The 24,496-nt window shown below is 42.9% G+C and overlaps 1 protein-coding gene across 1 annotated transcript in view; it reads right to left on the bottom strand.

The window, feature by feature from the left end:
- Window positions 1–310: 310 nt before the first annotated feature.
- LOC138267212 (extracellular calcium-sensing receptor-like) overlaps window positions 311–24,496 on the bottom strand; it is a 31,294-nt gene continuing 7,108 nt past the window's right edge. Inside the window, exons 3-6 of the mRNA XM_069216067.1 lie at window positions 19,429–20,259; window positions 16,382–16,609; window positions 2,944–3,067; window positions 311–1,239 (exon numbers count right to left, since the gene is read on the bottom strand). Of these exons, the coding sequence (XP_069072168.1) occupies window positions 311–1,239; window positions 2,944–3,067; window positions 16,382–16,609; window positions 19,429–20,259 (2,112 nt within the window). The remainder of the gene's footprint in view (window positions 1,240–2,943; window positions 3,068–16,381; window positions 16,610–19,428; window positions 20,260–24,496) is intronic.

Raw genomic sequence — 24,496 nt, 5'->3', positions numbered from 1 at the left:
TTATCTTAAGTAGATGGTTTGTTTAAGGTTGTGTCCCTACCATAAATGATACATTTCAAATTATCTTAAACTTTGTGCCACATACACTATAACTTTTTATTCTACCTCTTCATGAAAACCCTAACTGACCTTTACTAAAGTTGTTAAGGTGAATACTTTAGATATATTACTCATGACAGAAATATAAACTCTAAATGAGCTCTATGTTCACAGTCAATTGTTTGCTTCTACATTATATACAACAAAATCACATATAGAGATTAAGCGGTCAAAATATTCCTATAACAGAAGTTTGAGAAACTTTTATTGCCTAAGTAACTTTATCTTTGTTGAGATTAGCCACTGCCCTTCCCAAAAGATTTTTTTTAGAGTTCATCTCAGGTCGCAACAAAATAATGTAACATTTTGGGAAGAAAATGCAAGTTATCAAAGCAGAACTGGACGATATGATTGCAAAGACCTCCATGGCCACTATGTATTTTCCCCTAGTGCTTAGATAGGCTGGAATAAATGATGTCCAGACGCTAAGAAATGCAAGCATGCTGAAGGTGATGAATTTGGCTTCGTTGAAGCAGTCTGGCAGTGTCCTGGCCAAGAAAGCCAATATAAAGCTGATAGTGGCCAGAAGACCGAGATATGCCAACATGCACCAAAAAGCCACGCTAGAGCCCTCGTTACATTGAACTATTATCTTTCCAATCTGTGTGTGGATGTCCTGGTCTGGAAATGGGGGAGAGAAAAGCAGCCAAATGCCACACAAAAGTACCTGAAGTAGTGTGCCGACACTGATGACGACATAAGACAAGGTAGGACCAGCCCATCTCCTTAAGTTGCTGTTGGGTTTGGTGGCATTGAAGGCAATGACCACCATGATTGTTTTAGCCAAGATACAAGACACACAAAGAGCAAAGATAATTCCGAAGGCCATCTGGCGAATGAGGCATTTTTCTGGAGTGGGGTAACCAATGAAAATCAATGAGCAAAGAAAGCAGAGGGTTAGGGACAGAAGTAGTAAGTAGCTGAGGTTACGGTTGCTTGCTTTGACAACTGGGGTTTTTCTGTAATGTATGTAGATCCCCAGAACTGCAACAGGCATCAGTGATCCAAGATTGCTGACAGCTGTCAATGTGGTTCCCAGAGGTTCTACATATGATAGAAACTCCACAGTCTTTGGGAGGCACCTGTCCTGTTTGACGTTTGGCCACTCATTCCAGGGGCACTTAGAACACTTAGCAGAGTCTAAAAAAGCAAATCAAAACAATTATTTACCGAGCCATCTTTGCAGACTCACATTTACAATGCTTCCTAACTCATTGCAGTGGCTGATCTTAGAATCTCAAAATTTGCCTGGCAAACTAAAGAAATAATGCACATTAGCTCCTACAAAATATGCATTTCAACCTAATCTTTCCTATTATAGTCAATATCTCAACACTTCCAGTAAGGATTACATTACATGTTATCTCCCAGCCTAGAATTTCCATTTATTGGATAGAAATAAACATGTGTTACTGTGTAGCCTTTGTGGCATTTGTCATGGTACCAGTGCCATGTTTGTAGGGCACGGCTGCTCCTAGAACTGCACCAAAGTTTTCTTACTTCACCGAAAGAGTGAAAGAGGTGCATAGATAAGGGGTGTTGGTCAGTGTGGCCTATATGTGGAGCAGAACATGTTATCTGAATGGTATCTGGAGAGGTGTTCTAGGCACATTGCAAGGAGTATGTAGCAGTATAGAGGAGGCGGTGTCTTTGATGGAAGTGGCTCAGAGGGAGCTGAGTGAGCAGTTTTATTGTAGCAATGAAGTGGTACCCAGGCTGGTAATGCATTGATGAGTGTTTCTGTAGATGCTAAATTTATGTGAATGAGATGTGAAAGGGAAGATATGTGTTCTGCCTGTGATGCAGGGGACTGGACCTGTAGTGGATTTGTATCCTTGATATGTGAAAGGGATGAGCAGGGACTGAGGAGCTGTTCAGAGGATGGATATGGTATCGTAAGAGCAGCATTTTGAAGGGTTCATGCTAAGGCAGGGACACAGATGCGCATATCTAGCAACAAGGAAAGCTGAAAGGAGAGGGAAATGTCAGATACACACCTACTTGTCAAATAGACTTTAAATGACCTCACATTTAGGGCCCCCTGCTTTACTTTGTATGATCTTTTGTGGATGTTCAGCATACTGCTCTGAGATGACATATCGCCCTATACCCCTTAACTTGTCGATGAAGGCACTCATTCTACCTCCTATTGGCCTATTGGCAAAAAACACCTGCTTTGAATCGAGATGAGTCACGTTTGTCCAGATGTTCTTATGGTTCATGCTTTGTAAAGCCAAGATAGCACTACTAGACTAGGAAGAGTTGTCTGATAGCTTATTAAATAATTAGACAGCTCTGTTGAAACATGGCCAACCTCAAAGTAACTTAGAACCTGTGAAAAGCCTGATCCAATAGAAAACCAAACACAGCTTCTCTAGTGCTTACAGCGACAATGTGCATCGCTAGACTCTTGTGAGACCAAACTGTTGACCGCTGTGAGACACAGAGAGCATTGGAGACCCCTGTGTTCCTATCCTACTTACATTAGAAATTTGATGAAGGCACTCATTCTCTCCCTATTGGCAAAAAACACCTGCTTTGAATTGAGATGAGTCACGTTTGTCCAGATGTTCTTATGGTTTATGCTTTGTAGAGCTAAGATAGCACTATTAGACTAGGAAGAGTTCTTCGATAGCTTATTATATAATTAGACAGCTCTGTTGAAACATGGCCAACCTCAAAATAACTTAGAACCTGTGAAAAGCTTGATCCAATAGAAAACCAAACACAGCTTCTCTAGTGCTTACAACGACAATGTGCAAGTGAGACTCTTGTGAGACCAAACTGTTGACTACTGTGAGACACAAAGAACATTGGAGGCCCCTGTGTTCCTATCCTACTTACTGGTTGCATTAGAAATTTCTCCTGATGGGCAAGGCACGCACAGGAAACAGCAGATGGGCTTCCCTTTGATAGCAGCTTTCCTGTAACCAAGCTGGCAAGCATGGCTGCAGACAGATGGAGGGACCTAGAGGAAAAGAAAAACGTTGAAGCAATGGATTACAAAACTGATCCTTTGAAAGAGAGTAACATACTGTGTTTTAGCAGGTTTCAAAAGAGGGTGAGAAAATTGGAGCATCAGTTATATTTTCAAAACGCAGAGTTAGCAAACACGCTATTGAAAATTACTAAGAAGTTATTGAAGGAAGATGTGGTACAAAAAGAAAATGATGCAGAGAAAACAGTGAAAAGTTGAATATAGAAATGTGGTTAACTTAAAACTCATTTCCTGAAATGGAGTGTTAGAAATGGGGTCTTTGGTTGGCAGTCAGGTTACCCCCTATCCAAGCAAGGTGCCTCACTCTAGTCAGGCAAAGGACAAACACACTTGGTTAACCCCCACTCACCCCCTTGGTAGCTTGGCATGTGCAGGCAGGCTTAACTCAGAAGCAATGTGTAACGTATTTGTACCAACACACACAGTAATACAGTGCAAACACTACAAAATGGGCACCACACCAGTTTAGAAAAATAGGTAATATTTATCTAAATCAAACAAGACCAAAATGACAAAAATCCAACATACACAAGTTAAAATATGAATTTTCAAAGGAACAAAAGTCTTACTCCATCGAAAACAATGGAAATGATGATTGTGCATAAAGTACCTGGTTAGCGTAAAAAATAAAGCTGCACAGTTGAGCGTGCGGGGGAAAAGGCAGTGATGCGTCGATTCCTTCCTCACAAGGGAAGCCGTGCGTTGTTTCTTCTTCGGTTGGGTTGGCGATGCATCATTTTTCTCCCTCGCAAGAGAACGATGCGTCGATTTCCAGGCGGGGCACCTCGGATCCACGCAGAGTAGGGTTGACTTTAATGCCCAGGGAAAATGTGTGGAAAATCTTGTCACACAGTGTTAGAAAACCGCGCTGCGTGGGGTTTGCATCGTTATCAGCAGCCGCAAGCGGGTGTTGCATATCGTTTCTCCAGCAACAATGCGTTGATCTCCCAGCCACGATGCAGGTGGAGCGTCGATTTTAGCCGCAAGGCCGGCGGCGTGTTTTTTATCAGCGTTGTAGATGGTGCATCGTAAATTTACCCCATGATGTTTTGTGCGTGGAAAACTATTGAAACGATGATTTTGCACAAAGTACCTCGTTAGCACAAAAATAAAGCCGCACGGGTGAGCATGCGTCGGAAAAGGCAGCGATGCGTCGATTCCTTCCTCTCAAAGGAGGCAGTGCATAGTTTCTTCTCCGTTCGTCAGTGCGTTGTTTTTCTCCATCGCAAGAGAACGATGCGTCAATTTCCGAACACATTGACTTTAACACCTAGGAGCAATGCGTGAAAAATCTGGTTGCACGGTGTTAGAAAAAAATCTTGCTGTGTGGGGTTTGCGTCGTTATCAGAAGCCGCAAGCTGGTGTTTCTCCAGCTGCAAAGCATCGATCTCCCAGCTACGATGCAGGTGGAGCATCTATTTTATCCTCAAAGCTGGGGCGAGTCGTTTATCAGCCGTGTTCCAGATGGTGCATCGTAAATTTCCCTGCACGGCGTTCTGTGCATGGATTTTCAGCTCTTGTCTGCCAACTTCACCTTTCAAGGGCCCGGGAACTGGATAGGACACCACTTAGCAGGGCAGGAGGCTCAGAGAGTTCAGATGTTAGCAGAGGCAGCTTTGATGGGCCTGAGACTTCAAAACAGGAGGCAAGCTCAGTTCAAGCCCTTGGAGATTTTTCACAAGCAGGAATATACCACAAAGTCCAGTCTTTCTCCCCTTCCACAAGCAGAAGCAGCAACTGTAGGATAGCCAAACAAAGCACAGTCACAGGCAGGGGTAGCACATCTCCTCAGCTCTTCAGCTCTTTTCCTTGGCAGAGGCTCCTCTTGAATCCAGAAGTGATCTTGAAGAAATCTAAAGTATGGGGTTTCAGTCCACTACTTATACCCCTTTCTGCCTTTGAAGTAGGCACACTTCAAAGGAATGTCTCTCTTGTTTACAGGATCCTGCTTTGCCCAGGCCAGTCCCCAGACACACACCAGGGGGTTCGGGACTGCACTGTGAGAGAGCAGGCACAGCCCATTCAGGTGTAAGTGACCACTCCTCCCTCCACTCTAGCACAGATGGCTCGTCAGGATATGCAGGCTACACCCCAGCTCCCTTTGTGCCACTGTCTAGAGGGGATTCACAAACAGCCCGACTGACAAAATGACCCAGACAGGGAATCTATAAACAGGCAGAATCACAGAATGGTTTAAGCAAAAAAATGCCTACTTTCTAAAAGTGGCATTTTCAAACTAACATTCTAAAAAACAACTTCACTAAAAGATGTATTTTTAAATTGTGAGTTCAGAGACCCTAAACTCCAAATGTTTATCTGCTCTCAAAGGGAATCTGCACTTTAAAATTATTTAGAGGAAGCCCCCATGTTAACCTATGAGAGGGAGGGCATGCCACAGTGAAGACTGAATTTAGCCAGTATTACACTGTTAGAACATGTCCCACCTATAACATACAGTGCACCCTGCCCATCGGGCTACCTAGGGCCTACCTTAGGGGTGCCTTACATTATGAAAAGGGTAGGTTTAGGCCTGGCAAGTGGGTACATTTTCCAAGTTGAATTGGCAGTGCAAGACTACACATACATACACTGCAGTGGCAGGTCTGAGACATATTTACAGTGCTACTAATGTGAGTGGCACAACCAGTGCTTCAGTAGCATTTGATTTACAGGCCCAGGGCACCTTAAATCACTAGTAAATCACATATGCCAATCAGGGATAAACCAATCACCAGTATCATTTACACAGAAAGCATATGCACTTTAGCACTGGTTAGCAGTGGTAGAGTGCCCAAAGTCAACAAAAACAGGTCAGAAAAATTAGGAGGAAGGAGACAAAACGTTTAGGGATGACCCTGCAAAAAGGGCCATTGCCAACATGGATTATAATTGGGAATGGATTTGGATGCACCTCCCTAACATCATTTCTAAAAATTGTGAGTTATAATGGGAAATACCTTTCAGGATGCTACCCTTTTATGGTCTTTGAGGAATAGTGGATCTCCGCTACCAGGTGAAAGGTGGCTTTATGCAGTTGTGCTTGGAACAGTAATCCATAATTTTTACTTGAAAAAGAAGACAGACACAAAGTTGTGAAGGAATTTCCAGAAACTCTAATTGTGCATTATTAAATCAGCGAGCGCAATGGTCGCCTCAAGACTGAACTTCTCTTATCACCTATGACACTGTACCTCACTGGAAGCTTTTAAAAATGAACAAAATGTTTCTTAAAAGGAAGAAAACTAGACACCAGAGCTTTATTTAGGGGGTCATTATGACCCCGGAGGTCGGTGGAAATGTGGCAGTAGTACCGCCAACAGGCTGGCGGTACATACCGTGCCAATCGGCCAATGTACCACACCGACCGACATGGAGGCTGTTACCGCCGGGCTGGAGATAACAATCTCCAACCCGGTGGCTGCTACTATCCCGCCGGCGGCATTATGACCCTGCCTACCGCCATGGTGAATATCATAAAAACCATGGCGGTAGGCCCTACCAGTGACAGGGAATTCCTTCCCTGTCACTGGTAGGAGGCCAACTCCCCCTAAAACTCCCCAGACAACCCCTGCACCCTCCATGCACGCTCCCCCCTTCCAATCCTCCCCCCATACACGAACACTCACAGGCACACACCACGCATTTCAACACTCACTCACACAGGCATACACGCATTCATATACGCATGTATCCATTCATTCACGCACACATCTGTACACACATCCAAACTTACCATGAATTCACATTTGCATTCATAACGCAGTCTCACACATGCAACACTACACACTCATGCGCATGCACACACATACTCACAAATCTAACTTACCTGAATCGAGGGGGTCTTCCGGCAGGGGACAGGATGGGGCGCTGCTACCCCCAGCAGCACCAGCTAGCAGAACAGCACCAGGCCGTATTATTTTTCATAATACGGCTGGTGGCAGTCGCTGCTGGTGGTAGCAGCGCCACCTTAACACCGTCCACCACTATGGCCACAGCTGGATTTCTGCCCTTCTTGTGGGGGAAATCCAGGTAGGGTCATATTATGGCGGATGGATGTTAGCCACGGCGATGGTCTTTTGGCGCCCGTCGCAGTGGCGGTAGGCAGTACTTACCGACAAAGTTGTAATGTCGGCCTGAATCTCAATGGAAATGTAACCATCACCATCTGTGACATTGGCAACATCTTGATTCAATCCCCGGACTCCACTCCACAGAACAATTTGATGTTTGCTTCAAAACCATCCTATAATCACAGAAAGCAATGACCACCACAATGCACCTCCAATATTCCATCCCATCAGCCTCCAACACTCCTATGTACAACCCACTCCTCCCCTGTTTTCTCACTTTGCCAATGCAACATATGAAGTCCACTACACTTCTCCCCCTCCTGTTCCCAGGTCATTTGTCACACAAGTTTACAACATCATACGTCACCTAAAGCCAGATTCGACCCTTCCCACATTGACATGTCTGTCCCTCTGACACTATCTTTCACCCCTGGCACACCAACCTCTAGCCTTTCAACCAAACCACAAAGAATACTGACCTCTTATCCCAAAAGAGACAAAAGTGAGGCCCTAAGTCCCAGATCTTCCTCAAGTATCTGCCATACAACAAATGCAAATGCTGATGACCAAAGACCACTCACCACATCTCACCTCATACCTGTGACACTGACCACACAATGTCTAAGAGAATTGCTTGACCTACTCCACCGTGAACTGAAATCCCTTTCTGATTCACTTCTTTCATGGTCAATAACTTTATTACCTTTGAATGCAGAATTACTTCACACATCTAAATCCCATCGGCCACTCCCCTTCACAACTGCTACCCTACTTGCACTGTTCATCACACTCATTTCCTCCCTCGAAACAATAGCGACCCACTACCGAGGTGAGTCCTCCAGGGTCTCTTGATAACTCAATCGGAGAACTGGTACCTCTCTACAACACAGATATACTCTCTCCCTCAACCTATCCTAAAATTCCTGTCATTCCAGGAAACAGATGCACATCGATCCAAAATAGCAAAAGTACTGTGAATGTACAATCCACAACTTTACGAATAGTTACTCATAAAACATTGCATATTAAAAACATGAAAAATAACATTCTTCAAATAAAAAATAGAACAGCAAATGTTTTTAATAGCAATTTGTAGACAATTCAATTTGTCATTATTTCAAGAAGCACCTCTATTGAACATCACTAGGTGTCTGTGTATTCATGTACACATATCAAAAGGAACCAGTCCATTGCAGATAGTGACAATTGTGCAATACAAAATATTAAATGATATATATTTTTTTCTTTAAACATTCGTCTTGTGCATGGTTATGGACAGGCACCATTACCTAGAGTGCCCCAACTGCATTTCTGCCTTAAGCAAACATAGACCATGCATGTGTGCCATGACCTAGGCCTCCCTCATGGTAAACCGGTCTTATTAGACCAGGTGAGGTCCCATTCGCACTACCATTGTAGTTGTAGAAGTCTGCAGCGCTTGCCAGGAGTTAAGCGACACAAGCTTAGCATTGCCAGGATATATGTTTTGTGCGTTATAGGAATTAATAGTGTGAATTGGCATTATTACCTGACTTACAGGACTGGCATATTCTGGATCACTAACGTAAAGTTCCTTGGCTGTCTACTAAATTCACTCTTGGCCTACACGATGTCAGTATGTACAGCTGTGCAGTTTGACATGCTTGCATGTATGTGCTGGGATGTATGTCTACATGTGCCTGGTATATTACATGGATGCCTGTGGGTTCCAGTTTGGGAGCTCAGGGCCTGGAAAGGCTGGCTTGAGGAGGTGAGGACTTCAACGCCCAGTCAGGAAATGTGGATTGTTGACATTATTGAATGCTGCGGTGGCTACACAGACACTGGAGGAAGGAGAGCACATCTTTCTCAGTGCACATCAAAGATCTATTTAATTCAAGGAAGATTAAATGGTCCGTAGGGCCTGGGGTCATTGTCAGGTGAGATGGTGGGCCTGATAAAGTTGGTACTGAAGTATTAGGGAATCATAATAGAAGGGAGGGTTTAGGCCTTTGAATCTTTGTGAGACATCTTTCAGTGGAGGCTGACACCCAGGTGTCATTCCCAATTTCTCCCTTCGCCTGTGTGGTGGGTCAATCCAAACATACGATGCTTCTGATATTGCAGACTGTCCCTTTGGCAATTGACAGGACAGAGGGGAGGGTAATTACAAGAAGTCAACACCCAAAATACAAATTTCAAATTACCAGACACTAAATCACATCCACGTTTGTACATGGACTATAAAGGTGGTTCAACAGTGCATGGAAAGTAGATAACCAAGTATTGTAGCTACTATAATCACAACCAACAACCAAGCACCAAAGGTTTCCCTGCTGGATGCCTTCACCCAGGAAGTCAAGACTGCTTGTCCTGAGCCTGGAGCACCAGCTTTCTACCTGCTTGCCTAGACCAGCAGACCCTGTGAGGAGGAGCAGAGCTCCTGGAGAAATTAAGGCCCACTGGGGACCCTGTTGAGTGGGTCCCAGTGAGCAAATTGTGAGATGTTGAGTCCCATTGAAAACTTTACGAGGACACAAGCTGTCCACCTCTTCTCATGGATGTTGTTGACCCTTGTATGCCAGTTCGGGCCACCATGAAGATACCCTTACTGCATGATGTTGGCAACTTTGGTACATAACTTGGGGTCCACCTTAAAGTTAGGGTTGTCACTCTAGCCCATATGAGAGGAGGGCGCACTGGGAAGTCAATCTGTCACCCTGGAATTCCATGCCAATAGGAACCCCCCCAGAGTATCAGCCATGAGGGAATTGCCTTGGAAGATCACTTCTTTGGTAATAATTAGAGATAACTGAGAGAGCCACATAGAAGGTGACTGACACCGACACAAGCCATTCGGAGACTATAGCTGCCCTTACTCATCATTGGGGAAAGACCACTGAGGTGCCAGAGATTGAGAAGACACTACCCTGCCCTCCTGCACTCACCTACTGCAATTGGGTTGGGTAAGACTATTCTACACTCAAAAGTTTCTGGGGAGTTGCACAAAACTAAGCATGTTACGCTGCTGAAATTGACTCTCCAGCCAAACTCAGACTTTGTTGCATGGTGTATATAGTTGGCCACATCTGAAAGTCACCTCAATTTTTGAATGGGGAATACCCAGCCTCACTAGAAGGGAAAGAGGGACTGTGGGCTACCACCCAGGATAATGCTAGTGTACAACCTTAATAGATTGAGGACATAATGTATTGGTGGCTTTTATGCTTTCTGTGTTCTCATTAAATACTACTTTTATCACAAAACACAGCATTTGACTGGGCCCTCAGTTACTGCAGTTACCCTATGTATTTTGAGTTTTGGGCCTCTGTATGCCTTGCAATTACAATCCCTAAACAGCCTTGAACTGCTCGACCCACATTACACCATAGTAGGTTGGGCACCAGGACATCAGGAGTAAAAGGCCACAACCTCCACTGTTGGACTCAGTAGCCCCGGCTTGCCCCGTGACCCTCTGAAAGAGATTCTGACAAAGATATTGGGAAGCAAGCAAGGGAAATAAAATGATACTAGCCATTATTAACATTAGGTCTGGGTGAAATTTTAATTATGCTGTAATAATTAGAGCAATCTGGGTAATTTTGTGTTACTCTCTTGGCTTGAAATTACTGAAAATAATGAGATTACTCCTGTTCGATTAATTAAGAGTCAATTGGCGCAAACATACTACTGCAGGAGCACAGGAACAACAAACTCATTGAGTGAGGGCTGACTGCTGCTGTTTTTGTGATGCAATTAGCACTAGTTTCCTAGCACAAAATGCATCCTGTGGCTCATTTGGTAAAACATCTAGGAAAATATTGCTAAATGAGAGGTTCCACTCATCGTGCAATTCCATGTAATCTTGTGTAATTTTTCTGTAATTTTGCATAATTACGCTACAGCAAAATAGGCGAGTTATGCCCATCCCTAATTATTAGCAAGGTTTTGGTACCCTATATTACTGGGCAATTTCACCTTCGAGAGGTGATGATGATACTTCCCTGCAGTCACTATTTATCCAGGGAAGGCATTTGCTTCCCTACTTAATCCCCAACAGCCTCTGAATGAGTAGACTGGCCTTCAGTGAATGAGGGATGTTTGACATTAGATGGAGAAGAAGAAGGGATTTGTGCGGCATCAGCAAAGGAAAACAAGAGAGAGAATTTGATGTTTTTAGATACAGGGTATGATTGAGAATTCTGGATAGGGTACTCAGTCATAATCATGGCAGAGTACCCCGGGCTCCAAACCCTTGATATGCCTGCTGTACTCTGAGTGAGGTGGAGCCTTGCTGACCCTGCAACTAGAAAACCTACTCCGATGGCCTGACACAGTAGGAGCCATCAGAGTAAGGACATCAGATAGCCTACCCTGCCCTATTGATTGTGGATGGTCTGATGTCTTATTTTTTCTGGCATTAACCATCACAAAAAAAAAAGAAAATGACCCCAATACCCTGAAAGAGACCTTCCAGGGTGTAAGGTCATAACTTATTTTTTAAACAATCTCCCGCTTTGGGAGTTTACATATGAAAAAACAAACAATTTGATACGGATCAGCCTAAAAGATGGCAGCCAATGTTAGTGCTTTCTTAGGAGCGTCCACGGCACAGGTTGTAATTTGGCTGGCATGGCAGAGAAAATGACCTCTACCGCCCTGACAGATGACAGGCCACACACAAATATCAAAATCAGGCCCTTAGTTGTGACATTTACATTCTCTATCAGAAAATCTGTTGGTGTCCATGCAAGCCATTCCATCTTAGATCACTGTTGTTATCTAGGTTTTACAAATGCCCACAGCTGGCAGGGCGCCTCGGTTGTTGATCAATCCCGGTTTCAAATGTTGCAGCCATCCAATATGAAAAGAGAGAGGAAATTGATGTTTCTGGATGGTTTCCTGAAGCCCCTGAGGTGCGGGGGTTCTCATCCTATAGGTGGCCCCAACCCTCCTGGGGGGCCCCAATTTAGGCCAAGGTCAAGTAATATTTTTGAGATATGGAAGACTCTGGAGTCCTCATGAGATTCTGCAGGGGACCCAATCTTTTTACGTTACTCCCTTGCTTGCAGGTTACAAAAGCATGCTGGGATCCTTGTGAGCCACAATACCTAGATTTCCCTAGAGTGTGTATATTTCAGAAATGACCAGGGTCAATATGTTTCCTGGACTCCAGATCACCTAATTCCTGATTGCTGCAGCAACCCCGCCATGAAGCCATATTGCTGTGGGTTTCTCTTGTTCTCTAGTTTCCGGGCATGCTGAGGTTTTAATGAGTGCTGGCTGATCCCAGACCCAAATGTTTAAGCCATATTGTATGGACTGAGAAAGGACATTGTGTGATTTTAGACACAAATTTAAATTTTATGGGGCAGTCTGGATAAGAAAATGTGCGGGGATCCATGCAAGCCACACAACCTAGGATTTCATTTGGTCTCAAAATTTCTAAAATACATACGATCGTCCAGATTCCCTGGGTGCCAGCCTAACTAGAGCCCAAATACTGCAGCAATTCTCAATAGAAAATAAAGGGGAATTGAGTGTTTTAGCCATTGTTTTGGTGTTCACATGGCATTTTATCAATGCCTGTATGCAGGGATGTATTCATGTCACACCACACAGAAGTTTCCTAGGTCTCTAGTTTTCGGAAATGCCCAGTCTTGGAGGGGTTGACTAAGTGCCTGCCACCCACAGACATAAATGTTCCCACCATTCATATGGATCTAGAGAGGAAATAGGAGGCTTTGGGGCACATTTCTGAGGTACAGAGGGCATCTTTGGTAGAACAGCATGCTGGGATCCTTGAAAGTCAAACAATTTTTCATTTTTTTCAGGTCTCTAGGTTCAAGAAACAGCCAAGGTTGATAGGGATCTCTTGGTGCTGGCTGACCTAGCGCTTGAATATTTCTGTGACTCTTCATGGCGAGTGAGATGACAATTGGTGCTTTTGGGCTTAGTTTTGGTATTCACAGGGCTCTGTCCTGGCTTAACCTTGATCCTTAATTTTCAGAAGTGCCTACGCTTAATAGGGTTTACTGGCTGTTAACCGACCCAGATGCTTTGGCCTTCCACCATGAAAAGAGAAAGAACATTGGTGCTTTTAAGCACAGTGTTGGCCTTCATAGGTCATTCTGAGCAGGACTATGTCCTGAGATCTCTGCAAAACACACTACTGTCAGTGCCCTGGGCCAGAAATACCCCGGTTGGTAGGCTTCCCTGTGTGCTGGCCTGCTGAGTACCCTAATACTGCAGCATTTCTCCAAAATTTGGTGTCCTTAAGCACAGACTTGACATTTGCAGGGAACTCTGGGTATGGAAGCATCCTGGAACACACAAACCAATTCACCCCGCAACCCTCTGGGCCTGTGATTTTCAGAAATGTCCAGCTTTGATCGGATTGCATGGTTGCTGGCTTATCCTAGACCCAAATGTTGAGGCCATCTCCAAGAAAAGAGAGAGGATTTTTTACAGTGCTTTCTGGACGAAGTGCTGGAATCCATGGCAGCCACATGAAAATCAATTCCCTGGGTCGCAAGGTTTCAGAAATGCAAAACATTGGTAGGTTTGCTCGTGGGATGGCCAATCTACTGTCTCAAATTCAGCAATTCTTTATGCCAAATGGTAGGAAATTGGGATGTGTAGGCATAGTTATGACATTTGCAGGTAAGACACCTTGATGAGATGCATGCAAGCCACTCCACCCTGGATTCCCTAGGTTTCTAGTTTCAGAAATGCCTAGATTTTGTACGGTTCCCTGCCATCAACTTAGAGCAGAGGTCTTTTAACTGGGGGGTGGGCCCCCCTAGGGAGGCCTCATGTGATTCCAGGGGGCGCCAGACTCTGGCCAAAAGCAACATTATACAGATAACAGGTCTTTGTTTTAAGCAGAAGCATGTTATTGCATTTAAAAAAGTAACATTACTTAATTGCAATGTTTAAATAGGTCTAGACATATTTAAACATTGCCATCTTTATAAAATATGTGTGAAAAATTCTGAGGAGGCCCAATGATTTTTATTTTTCTATTGGGGGTGCAGCATTAAAACGTTTGGAGACCACTGACTTAGAGTCTGAAACTTCAGCCATCAACCATGGCAAGGAAGAGGAAATTGTTTTGTTTTAAATATGGGCAGTTAGAAAGCAGATACAAATCTCATACTGCCTCCCAGAGAGGAAGAAATGCTGCCTAAGGCCCAATGATGTGGGGGCAGCCCAAGAGAGGACAATCCAGCTCCCCGATACCTTTTATTAAAACATGTTTATCCTGGAGGTCCGGTAGGTTTTTGCATTACCCTGGGGGGTGGGCAGTTTGGAAATAAGCCTTAATTCTGCTCCAAAGGAGGGCAAGAAAGAATGTCATGGGTTTAGTGTCAGGTGGAGAGGAGCTGATGTCAGGATGAGCCAGGCACCAACCCCATACATAATAAAAAGCAAGTAATCCATGGTTTCTAGTGGTGTTTTGGTTCCACCTTCTGAGCAGATTGGGGTAAGCTACTAAATATGTCTTCCAGGGTGCACAAGCACTGTGTGAAGAAGCCCTGTGGTGAAGTTTCATAGCTCATTGACAATACTGGCTGGCCCTCATTCCATTCTTAAAAAAGCCATAAAAAAGTAATCTTTGGTGTCTTGGTGTGCCATGACCTCCCTTGGAGTTTTTATTGGGGATAAAGTCCCCAATCTGTATTCCAGTGGACAGAAAGAGCACCTGGGGTGTAGAGGTGTGACCTGATACTAGGATTGGCTGACACCCACTGCTTATATAATCATAAATATATATTCCATAGTCCTAGTGCTCATATCTGTCCCTTTTTGTGGTCAGATTATGGGATAGACTTGTGAATCTGCCTCTCGGGGGTAGAAATACTGCATAGGCTCTTTCAGTGGAGGAGCAGAGCTCCATGTCAACAACCATCAGCAACCAAGCATAGACTTAATAAAAGCAATCCCTTGTGTCTAGTGGTGTTTTCAACTCCCCTGAGTTGGCAGATTTGTGGTAAATAAATACTCATATTTATTTCATTTCTATCTATCTAAAGACCTTCTGAGCCGTTGGGGTGATTGTGATGCCTTAATGCCAATAAAGGCAGCCTTTGTCCCAGGTATAACAAAAAAAGTAATCCATCTGCTCCCCATGTGGATCCACTAGGTGGCAATTTGTCTCACAGGGGGGCAGAAGACCTTGTGAGTCCCAGAAGTGGAAGTGGCAGCCTGATGCTAATACAGGCCAGCCCATCACCCCATATACAACAAAAAGAGAGTTAAGTGATGTGTGGTGTAGTGGTGCTTTCTACCCCTTGCCCCAGTTAGACTGATTGGGGTAAGGTGCTCAATTTGGCTCCCGGGGAGCAGAAATATAATATGGGCTCCTGCGGCACCAACTCACGCATTAAATAATAAAAACGTTAAAGGAGTAATCCTTGTTATACTGTGGCGATCTCCAACTCCATAAACACCCATACTAATAAAGCAGTAATTCCTGATCTCTAGTGATGCTTTTTGTCTCCAGGTTGGGTAGATTCAGGGGTTGGGGTGGAGGGACAGTGCCCCAAATCTGTCTCTCTGGGGTCCATAGAGCATATCTGAAAATTGTGGATGTGAGGGGAGCTTTTGGAAGCTTTTGATTGAGGGCTTTTGAGCTTTCCTCCCCCTTGGGATAGACATATTTGGGCAATTGGACTAATTTATTCCCCCACAAACACAGAAAAATGCCGGGCACCGGAAGCACATGGACAGCGTCATGTCAGATGGGACAGTCCCACACCCAATTCCTCTTGTAATTATTTTTCTTCATGTCTAATTAGTGTTCTGCCCTCTTGGGCTGGACAATATGGAAGGGTGTACCCTGATCTGTCCCCCGGGGGAGGGGGTGGAACACTGTCTGTACCCTGAAGGTGCTGAAGTCAGCCACACTCTATGGCGATCATCATAAATAAACAAAAAGCCTCAGGCTGCAGGGAAAGCTTCTCCTTGCAGTTGGAGGTAGGCGTTTTAGAGGGTGACCCCACTGGTTTCAGCTCTGGATTGATTTCCCAGCAATCAGAGCTTCGAAGATACAGGGCTTATCGGTCTCACTGATACCACAACCTGAACAAGAACTGTTCATCCCCCAGAAGTAGGCCCCCCGCCACAAGTTCCTCTCTTCTCAAGTACGTATTTGGACTTTGCAGGTTACACTCACCATTCATCATAAATAAACATGCTCTAAAAATAATTATATGATTACATGCTCCTGTACCTGAGTGCTCCCAGCGGTCCAGTGGATGGAACTCATGTTAATGGTAAGTGTATGGCCATCAGGGTCACTGGAATCATATTTGCCTACTGTCACATGCCGGAGAGCACCTTCAGGGCTCTTTTGCCAATTGACAATATCATACCGAGCAGGAACTTCACCATTCTCGTTGAAAAATAATTTCACTCCGGCTTCATTTGAGACTCGCAAGCCCTTGATGTAGTAGAGAAGCTGAATAGGAGACAAATATTTACAATGGCAGAAATCATGCACTCTCTGTTATACTTGTGTTTCCCCAAAACATAAGTTTATGCATTTCCTAAATGACATACAGAATCTTTAACACATACCCTAGCTTATGAAAAGCATCATCCATGTTGAAGTTAGTAGGGTCCTGCATCCCATTCTCAAATGAGATAATGGAGAGGCAACACATCTCTTTATAAGAACTCTACCAGTATTCTATCATCACAAAGGGGAAGAAGTGTCATGATACTGCCCTTCAAAGTCATGGCAACCCCATTTTTCAGCATTCCTTACCCTCATATTAACCCAAGGGTCTTCACATGTTTCTGCCAATACAAATTGGTCATCTTCCTGGACCCAGCACACCTTTTTCATGCAGAACAATTCTGACAAGTGTTAAGCTGGACCTTGCATATCTCTGTCAAGACATATCTGTTAATTTCTGATTAAATATATTGCTGATGCATTTGAGTCTTGAGAATGTGTAGCTTTTACATCATGCGTAGAACTGACTTCCAGCATCTACCATTCAATGCTTCTGGACCGTGCCTGGCAGAGCTAAAAGTGTAAATTAAAGTTTTGTTAGTGAATTGTTTACAAAGTAACACATGTACCAAAGTAACACATTTTGCACTTTGCACAATTTTGCCTTCCGGCAAAAATATTTGTTTCCGGAATAATTTTCCCACAGAACCATTTTTTGGGGTGGGATTCTCCTGCTAAAGGTTTCTTTCCTTGCCATTTATCCATAAAAACCTAATTTTCAATTGGTAGGTAGCTAGGTTTAAGTTTATTGTAGTGATTAAAAATCCAATATAATGCTATACTAATGAAAAGCACACTCTAAAATTATTCCAATATTGTTATATCGTTGAATGGACTTCCCCACAAAAATAACGTTATATCTTGTCAAACGTTTTTCAGTTATTTCCATCCTCTCTTTAATTTTACATCTTCAACTGCTCCAGAAACGAATTGGGTCACGTTTCTTTGTATACATAATTAAAAATAATGTATTATTCACTTTTTGTATATGTCAAATTATTGCAAAATATAATCACATTTTTAACTTCTTTAAAAAATATATGTTATGGAGTCTTTTCATTCAATTGAGTTAACTTAATCTTTATCCTATAGATCCTATGAATACTTTAATAATGCGCTTCACTCGTATTCACTGAATAGACAATTTTATCGGATTCCAGTTTTCAGCCTACAATATAACTGATGTGCTTGCTTCAGATTATGGTATTGTACATATAGATCAAGCAGGGAGAATGTGCAGGGTCTCATTTAGAATAGATAGGAATCAAAGGGTTTGTAGATAATGTCCAAAATGGAAAGAATCAACGGCGCATCCAATCTGCCTAGTTTCATACCTGCTGGATTTACAACCAATAATTGTGTCCTCTCAGTAGAAATGAAACATTCAATTGTTTCATATTACTCAAATAGCTATAGATTGTTTTATAAACGTTTTTGTGATTAGCTTTGGTGCCTCTTGAGGAAATAAAAATACTTGGTTTTCTGCTTAAGATAAGTTTTACACATTGATATACACATTCTGCTGAGACTAAAAGGTTGTGGCTGTTACTAACAACTGTTTTGAATTCTTATAATAATTGGCAGCCAACATAAACTGTAATGTTATTATTGTGAATAGGTGTATTCATTTATTTAATTGCTTTTTATTATTGTAGTTATTTTTTGTTCCATACAATAAGCGTTAACCTACCTTCATACCTACTTTTTGGTTTTATTTTCACCCACTTGTTCTTGAGCCGTCGTCAATTGCATGACGTTCACATATAACCTACAACAGCTTGCAGTGACAATTTTGTAAAGCTTGTTGTTATACCACCTTGTTATAAAAATAATCTTGTCAAATATGGAAGTGACAAACTTGTAAACCACATTGCTGTACCAATATTTAAAAATAATATATCTGGATTGCAAATTTCTAATACCTTTTGAAAAACTGAACTGCACAAATAGCCTATTTCAAAACCAACATATCCAGGGCCTGCTGGCGATAAAAACACAATAAAAGAAAAGAGAGCGTAAATGGAAGAAGTAACAGAAGGTACGGTGCAGAAATAGATTGATGGCAATAGATATCTAAGAAAATGCAGGAAGAGAGGAGGCTTCAAAGTATGGGGAGAGACAACAGGGTTTATGTCTCAGAGCGGCAAGATATTTTAAAACTGTCATGAATCATTTCATGAGTGGAAAATAGTCCTGGACTGAGGACTATCCAGTCCTCCTTTTACCAACATTCTTAGATCATTGTTGCCAAAATCACTACCAATGAATGAGATGCTTTTAAAAAACACACCAGTCAATATTCATAGTGTGGTCCAATGCAGGCACAGTAAAAACTGGGAGCCCATTGTTCTCTTGGGCTTAATTTAGCAAACATTGTTCATAAACTGCTCATGAACTTAGACATTATTCTCAGCAAGTATTGCAATCACATAGTCCATCAATAGATGTTGTATACACTCACTCAATTAAGTGACACTCACCACAAGGGAGAAACAGTTCACAGGTTTCTAGGTGCGCCCAAATATATTCAGGGGAACCAGCAGCATTCTGATGCAAAAAGCTAACAAAGAAGCAGTACCTTTTAAGATAGATCCCGATTATCGATAAAAGAAATAAGGAAGGGGCACCCACAAAGTATAGAAATGGAAGAAAAAAAGAAGGATGGGGTATGAAAAGTTACATAATCTGAGGTCAAGAGAACTCAATGCGACAACAAACCAATGTTACCACATAGATGGAAAGCATATGTACATCATTACCTGCCATGGTGCGAAATTTGTAATATTTGCACAGATCCCCTTCCCAAATGGGCCATTCCCATTCCTGCAGAGAGTCAGGTTATGCAAGGCCAGAGCAAGAGCATGAACTGCCCTGTAGACATTGTACGTAGCTCTTAAATTGGTTGCATCAATGTAGCTGGTTTGAAGGCTGCTGACCTTCTCATTCCCCGTGCACAGTCTGGATGTGTTGTCCGGGATGTCTCGGGTGTTTTTCTGAACCCACCATTTACATCCAAATGCCTCTTCCCAGAACTTTAGAGTGAAGTCGTCGTTGGGAGATCTTGATGGGTGGATGCTGGTGAGATGCTCTTTAAAGCCTGGCATCTCCCCGCTGTGGATGGCAAACCCGATGGTGCCAGTCAGGATATCAGAGTAACTCTCCATGGATAACAAAGGCGATGTGGCCCAAGCTTCGCTGGCAATCCAGATCTTCCCAGTAACATTGTGACTCACCATCTCTTTCATTAAAGGAGTTAATCCTGCTTCACTGGAGAAGATGACAATGACTTTGGCTGTTGAGCTTTTGATCACATGGATAATGTGCAAAGCGTTCCTATCGGCTCGGCTCAGGATGATGCTCTCTGAGAAGGCAACACATGCCCCTGAGTTGACCAGCTCATGCTGTAGTATGTGAGCACCCTGTTGGCCGTAGTCATCATCATCAGCCAAGAGACCCACCCATGTCCAGCCAAAGTGTATAAGCAGCTGCGCTAGGCCTCGAGACTGGAAGTCATCACTAGGAATGGTCCGGAAGAAGGAAGGAAACTGGTTCCGATCACTCAGTAGTGGAATGGATGACACGTAGCTTATCTGTCAGAAAATGTAAAAAAATGAGCATTATTTGATACTTTATGAGCTACCCAATCAATTTGTGTTATGTAATTTTGAGTTTTTAGCCTTGTCTAAATGCAATGCAAACATACAACCCAATTTTGGGCTTCATGGGCATTGCACTTATTCATCCTATGTAGGAGGGTTACCAAACGTGTGATGTTATTCATCTTATTCCTTTTTCACATTTCTCCCCATCGTATCCCCCTCAACTTTGTCCTGCATCATGCTTTGCAAAGCCCATCTATACTAATTTTTTCCCCCCTTCAGTTTTACCTAGTGTAGCCATAACCTGTGCAAATGAGTATGCACAATGTTATAACTTAGGAAAAGAATATCTAGTCTAGTTGTTTTTTGTTTTCTAATGCAGAATAGAGACAGAACTGATCATGATAACCCACATTACTGATCTAGCTGGTCTCTTCAAAAATAATGAAACTGATATGCCATGATAATTTATCATTGAACTTGCAGAAACTGGACTGCATTTGTTCAATACCATCTTCTATATTAAACACCTATTCATAAACATCTAACCGTTTGATGTCATCCCAAGCCTATTAAAAGTGTGCTAGAAGGTGCTCACCTCACTAAGATTCAAACATCTGAACATTGATGCAATCTGTTGTGGTTTCCGGTGTGTACTTTGGTGACACCTTCTCAATGAGCCTCCATAAAGGAAGTTCTGCCTGACTCTATTTAGGCACGTTAGTTTTATGACATCATATGCTGTCGTAACCTCTTTTAAAGGACCCGATTAACCTTTAAGACAGCCATTCATACCTACATGTCCATCTGAACTCCACTAAAGACCTCTCAAGTGCATTCCCAATTTCTGTCGTACTGGGTGGAGTGGATGCGCATCTAAAATTTCAAGACACAGCCAACAATCTAACAATTCTTCTGTGGCAGAATTGCAGCTTTTGTGATTTTTCATTGGCTAAGATACAGGCTTCAGAATCTGCCCATTGACAAGGTCAGCACATGTGGAAGGTCAAGTGTCCAGAATCAGCCTGGATGCTCTGTTGCCCTAAGATTACATACTAGAAGCATGAAAACAAAACAGTTTGCCACAGTCATCTGAGGGCGTTTCTATGTAAGGCCCTGCTCTCTCAGACACTCGTTCTGCTGTTTTCCTGGAAAATTTGCATTTTTTACTGGAAGGTCTGATACTCAAACTCATAAACCTACGGGCATTAGCAGGCATTATGATATGAACTTCAGGACCAAATCTGAAATCACCTCACTTAAAGAACCTGCCCTCTTTTCTTCCTAGGCTATTCTTATCAGAACACTCTATTGTACAACTTCAACTCTACATTCGAGAATTGGGACAAATAAAATTCTTTATAAAATAACCCGCTCTCCATTACTTGCTGAATTACTTGAGTTAATTTGTAAGGTGGCTTTAGGCCCATCATTCACTTTACAAAAACACACAAGATAAATATAATTAAAAGTACATTTCAATATCAATATACTAGTTAACAGCAGAAATATGATCTTATCAGCTGTTAACAGCGAGATAAGGGCATTAAATTGTCTTTAAACTAAGTAGTTAGCAGGGGTGTGAGAAACTATGCAACTTTTTTAAATGTTGTTAATAACTTTACAACAGCCTGAATGTTATTGAGTTTGAATAGATTTTTTTAAGCGAAAACATAATTTACGCAGGACAAAAATCCTGTGGGCCGGCTTATCGGTGATAGCTGTCAACATCACAATTATCTCCTGGAAGAAGAATTATACTGCTGGTCCATGTATGACATCAGACCCAAGAAAGCCTGCAAAAGCGATATGAATTGTGGTCGAGAGGCGGAGGAGAACAATGAAATGTTGCAGTATTTATCACGATATAAGGCCTTAAGAATGCACACCAAAGAGGGAACACAAACTAGAGGACAGGTAAATGAAGTGTCATTACTTTTAGAAAATGAACAAGCATTGACATAGCCAATAGGTCTCGCCTTTGGGACCTCATAAGTATTTAGTTATGCAGCACATTATTATGGGTGCTACAACATTTACTGTTAACCCCAAACCCATTAATGCTCACATCTCTCCATCAATCACATTTATTGTTGGTGCTGGTAATGGGCTTGTTGGTTGTCACAAGATGGACCATCTACTTAAAGTATTTTGTATGTCTGGCACTAGCTCTACAGACATGTTTATTTTGTTTCAGTGATGTAGGATGGACCAGCTGCGTTGTGAAGGAGGGGCAGAGGGCAGACAGGAAAGAACGATCTGCAGAGTTGGGAGCTCCTCACATTTTAACTCTCTGGTGCGATGGTGAAACATGAAAGCAGGCACGCCCACTCCAAATGCACACATGCTACCTTCTCGGTAGCCAAAAACCACAAGCATTTTCAATGCAACGGGTCTCGCATTTGCTCGAGTTAGAGCGATTAGCGTTGAAAACTCCTAATCGGACTTTTCTTGCCACACAAATTAAAAGGAAAAAAACACAGCGCGACCGCACTATGTAAAATGCAGCCTGAGCATGCTGGAATTGAAAATGGAAAACTGAGCGAGATCGCGCTATGAAAACCCCAGTGCGATCGGGCTGTGTGGAAAATAAACAGAAAAGTAGTCCGAACACCATGCTGAAAACATCGAGCCTCGTATGTTTTTAGTAGTTTACCGGTGCTGTGTATGTGGGCTAAACACTGGAAAAGGCATGACATAAGCATGACTTTTACAAATGAAACAAGTGGATTTTAAAAGGCAAGCCCACGAACCAATGACATGGGCGGGTTGGAAGCCCAAAGAGCGATTACTACAGGGGGCGGAGCGCTTTGCGCTCGTCCCTAATGAAACATGAAGCGCAGAGTCTGTGAAGCAGGCGCCATGCAGAGAAAACATAAGGCACACAGTTTGTTTACACACGGAAACACACAGGCAACTCCAAAAGCACACTCGCTACCTCCTTAAATGACACACGCACATAACCTGCCTTGCCACTGTTGAGTTATGAGGAGGACTTCCCAGCAGTCGGAAGCAAGCAGCTTGGAGCAGCAACAAGCGGCGAAGATGACCAAGCGCCAATAAGCGGGCGGTGAGGAGAGAGTGGGAAAAAAAAGAAGTCTGCCGAAACAAAACATACGGCCTATAACAAAAAGATCCATGTAGCAGGGGCAATCTCCAGGGCGGGAACAAAACAGCCAAAAGGCGGGAGAAATGTAAATCACTTACCAAACAAACCAAAGGAAGTTTGAGAGGCAGACCAAGGAACAAATGAAAGTGATGGGAGTGTGTTGGGCGGGTGAAAGCCCACAGAAGCAGATTACAGCATGTCGAGAGACAGCGCATGCGCACTGCCTAGGATCGACCCAAAAACAGAATGGTGCCCTCATGGTAATCGTTCTGGTCCATGTTGCTGGCATACTGGTCTTTGGTCATCTAATAAACTACTACGAAGAATCGTGCAATTATGTTTAGTTGCATTCAGGAATTGATTTCTAGTCATTTGTGTCTATTTACATAAATCTAAACAGTAAACAATAAATTATCTTAAATATCCAAGTATAGAGGTTGCCAGTTAGTTATCCTACTGTGAAGTAGTCACATGTGGGAAAGGGAAAGTGTGTTTATACTTTGGATTTTGTTGCAGCTGCTTTTATTAATTTTCATGGGCTAAGGTATTAAGCCAAAGTAATTTATTATGTCTGTAATCAAACTGACCACCCTAACAATACACTCCCTCCATGCCCCCACAAGCACTTCTTGGCAGATATATGTGCAATACAATATGTAATCCCAGCAATAACAGCCATGGATAAATGATATATATACATATATGACATTGATATACTTAGCCTTTGCACTGTACAAGGCGACACAGGGAAATGCAAAGGCTTATTTGGAATTTACAAAGCTGTGCATGGCCCTATTTGCATTGCCCTTTATGGCTTTGTAATGAAATATAATGCAGTCCAGTTAGGCATAACAAGGAGAGATATCTTTATTCCTTCTTGTTATTTCCTCTTTCTGCATGTGCAGCATGTGCAGCACACATTAAAAGAGGGAAATGTCACTAAGTATTGCTTCTGCTGAGGAAGACGTTCTTTCCTGCACCAAAGCAATCTTGCCTGTAATGCTGGCACCTTTTCACTATGGTGCAAGGTGCCTGCATCTGCGCTAGGCAGCACACAGTGCACCAGCACAAGGAAAGAGCAGAAATGATGCATATTTTTGACAAAATGGAGCACTTCTA

This window comes from Pleurodeles waltl, chromosome 12, assembly GCF_031143425.1.
Source record: "Pleurodeles waltl isolate 20211129_DDA chromosome 12, aPleWal1.hap1.20221129, whole genome shotgun sequence".
Taxonomy (NCBI): Eukaryota; Metazoa; Chordata; class Amphibia; order Caudata; family Salamandridae; genus Pleurodeles; species Pleurodeles waltl.
Note: the sequence above shows the minus strand (reverse complement) of the source record. Positions and strands in the feature narration are given on the sequence as shown.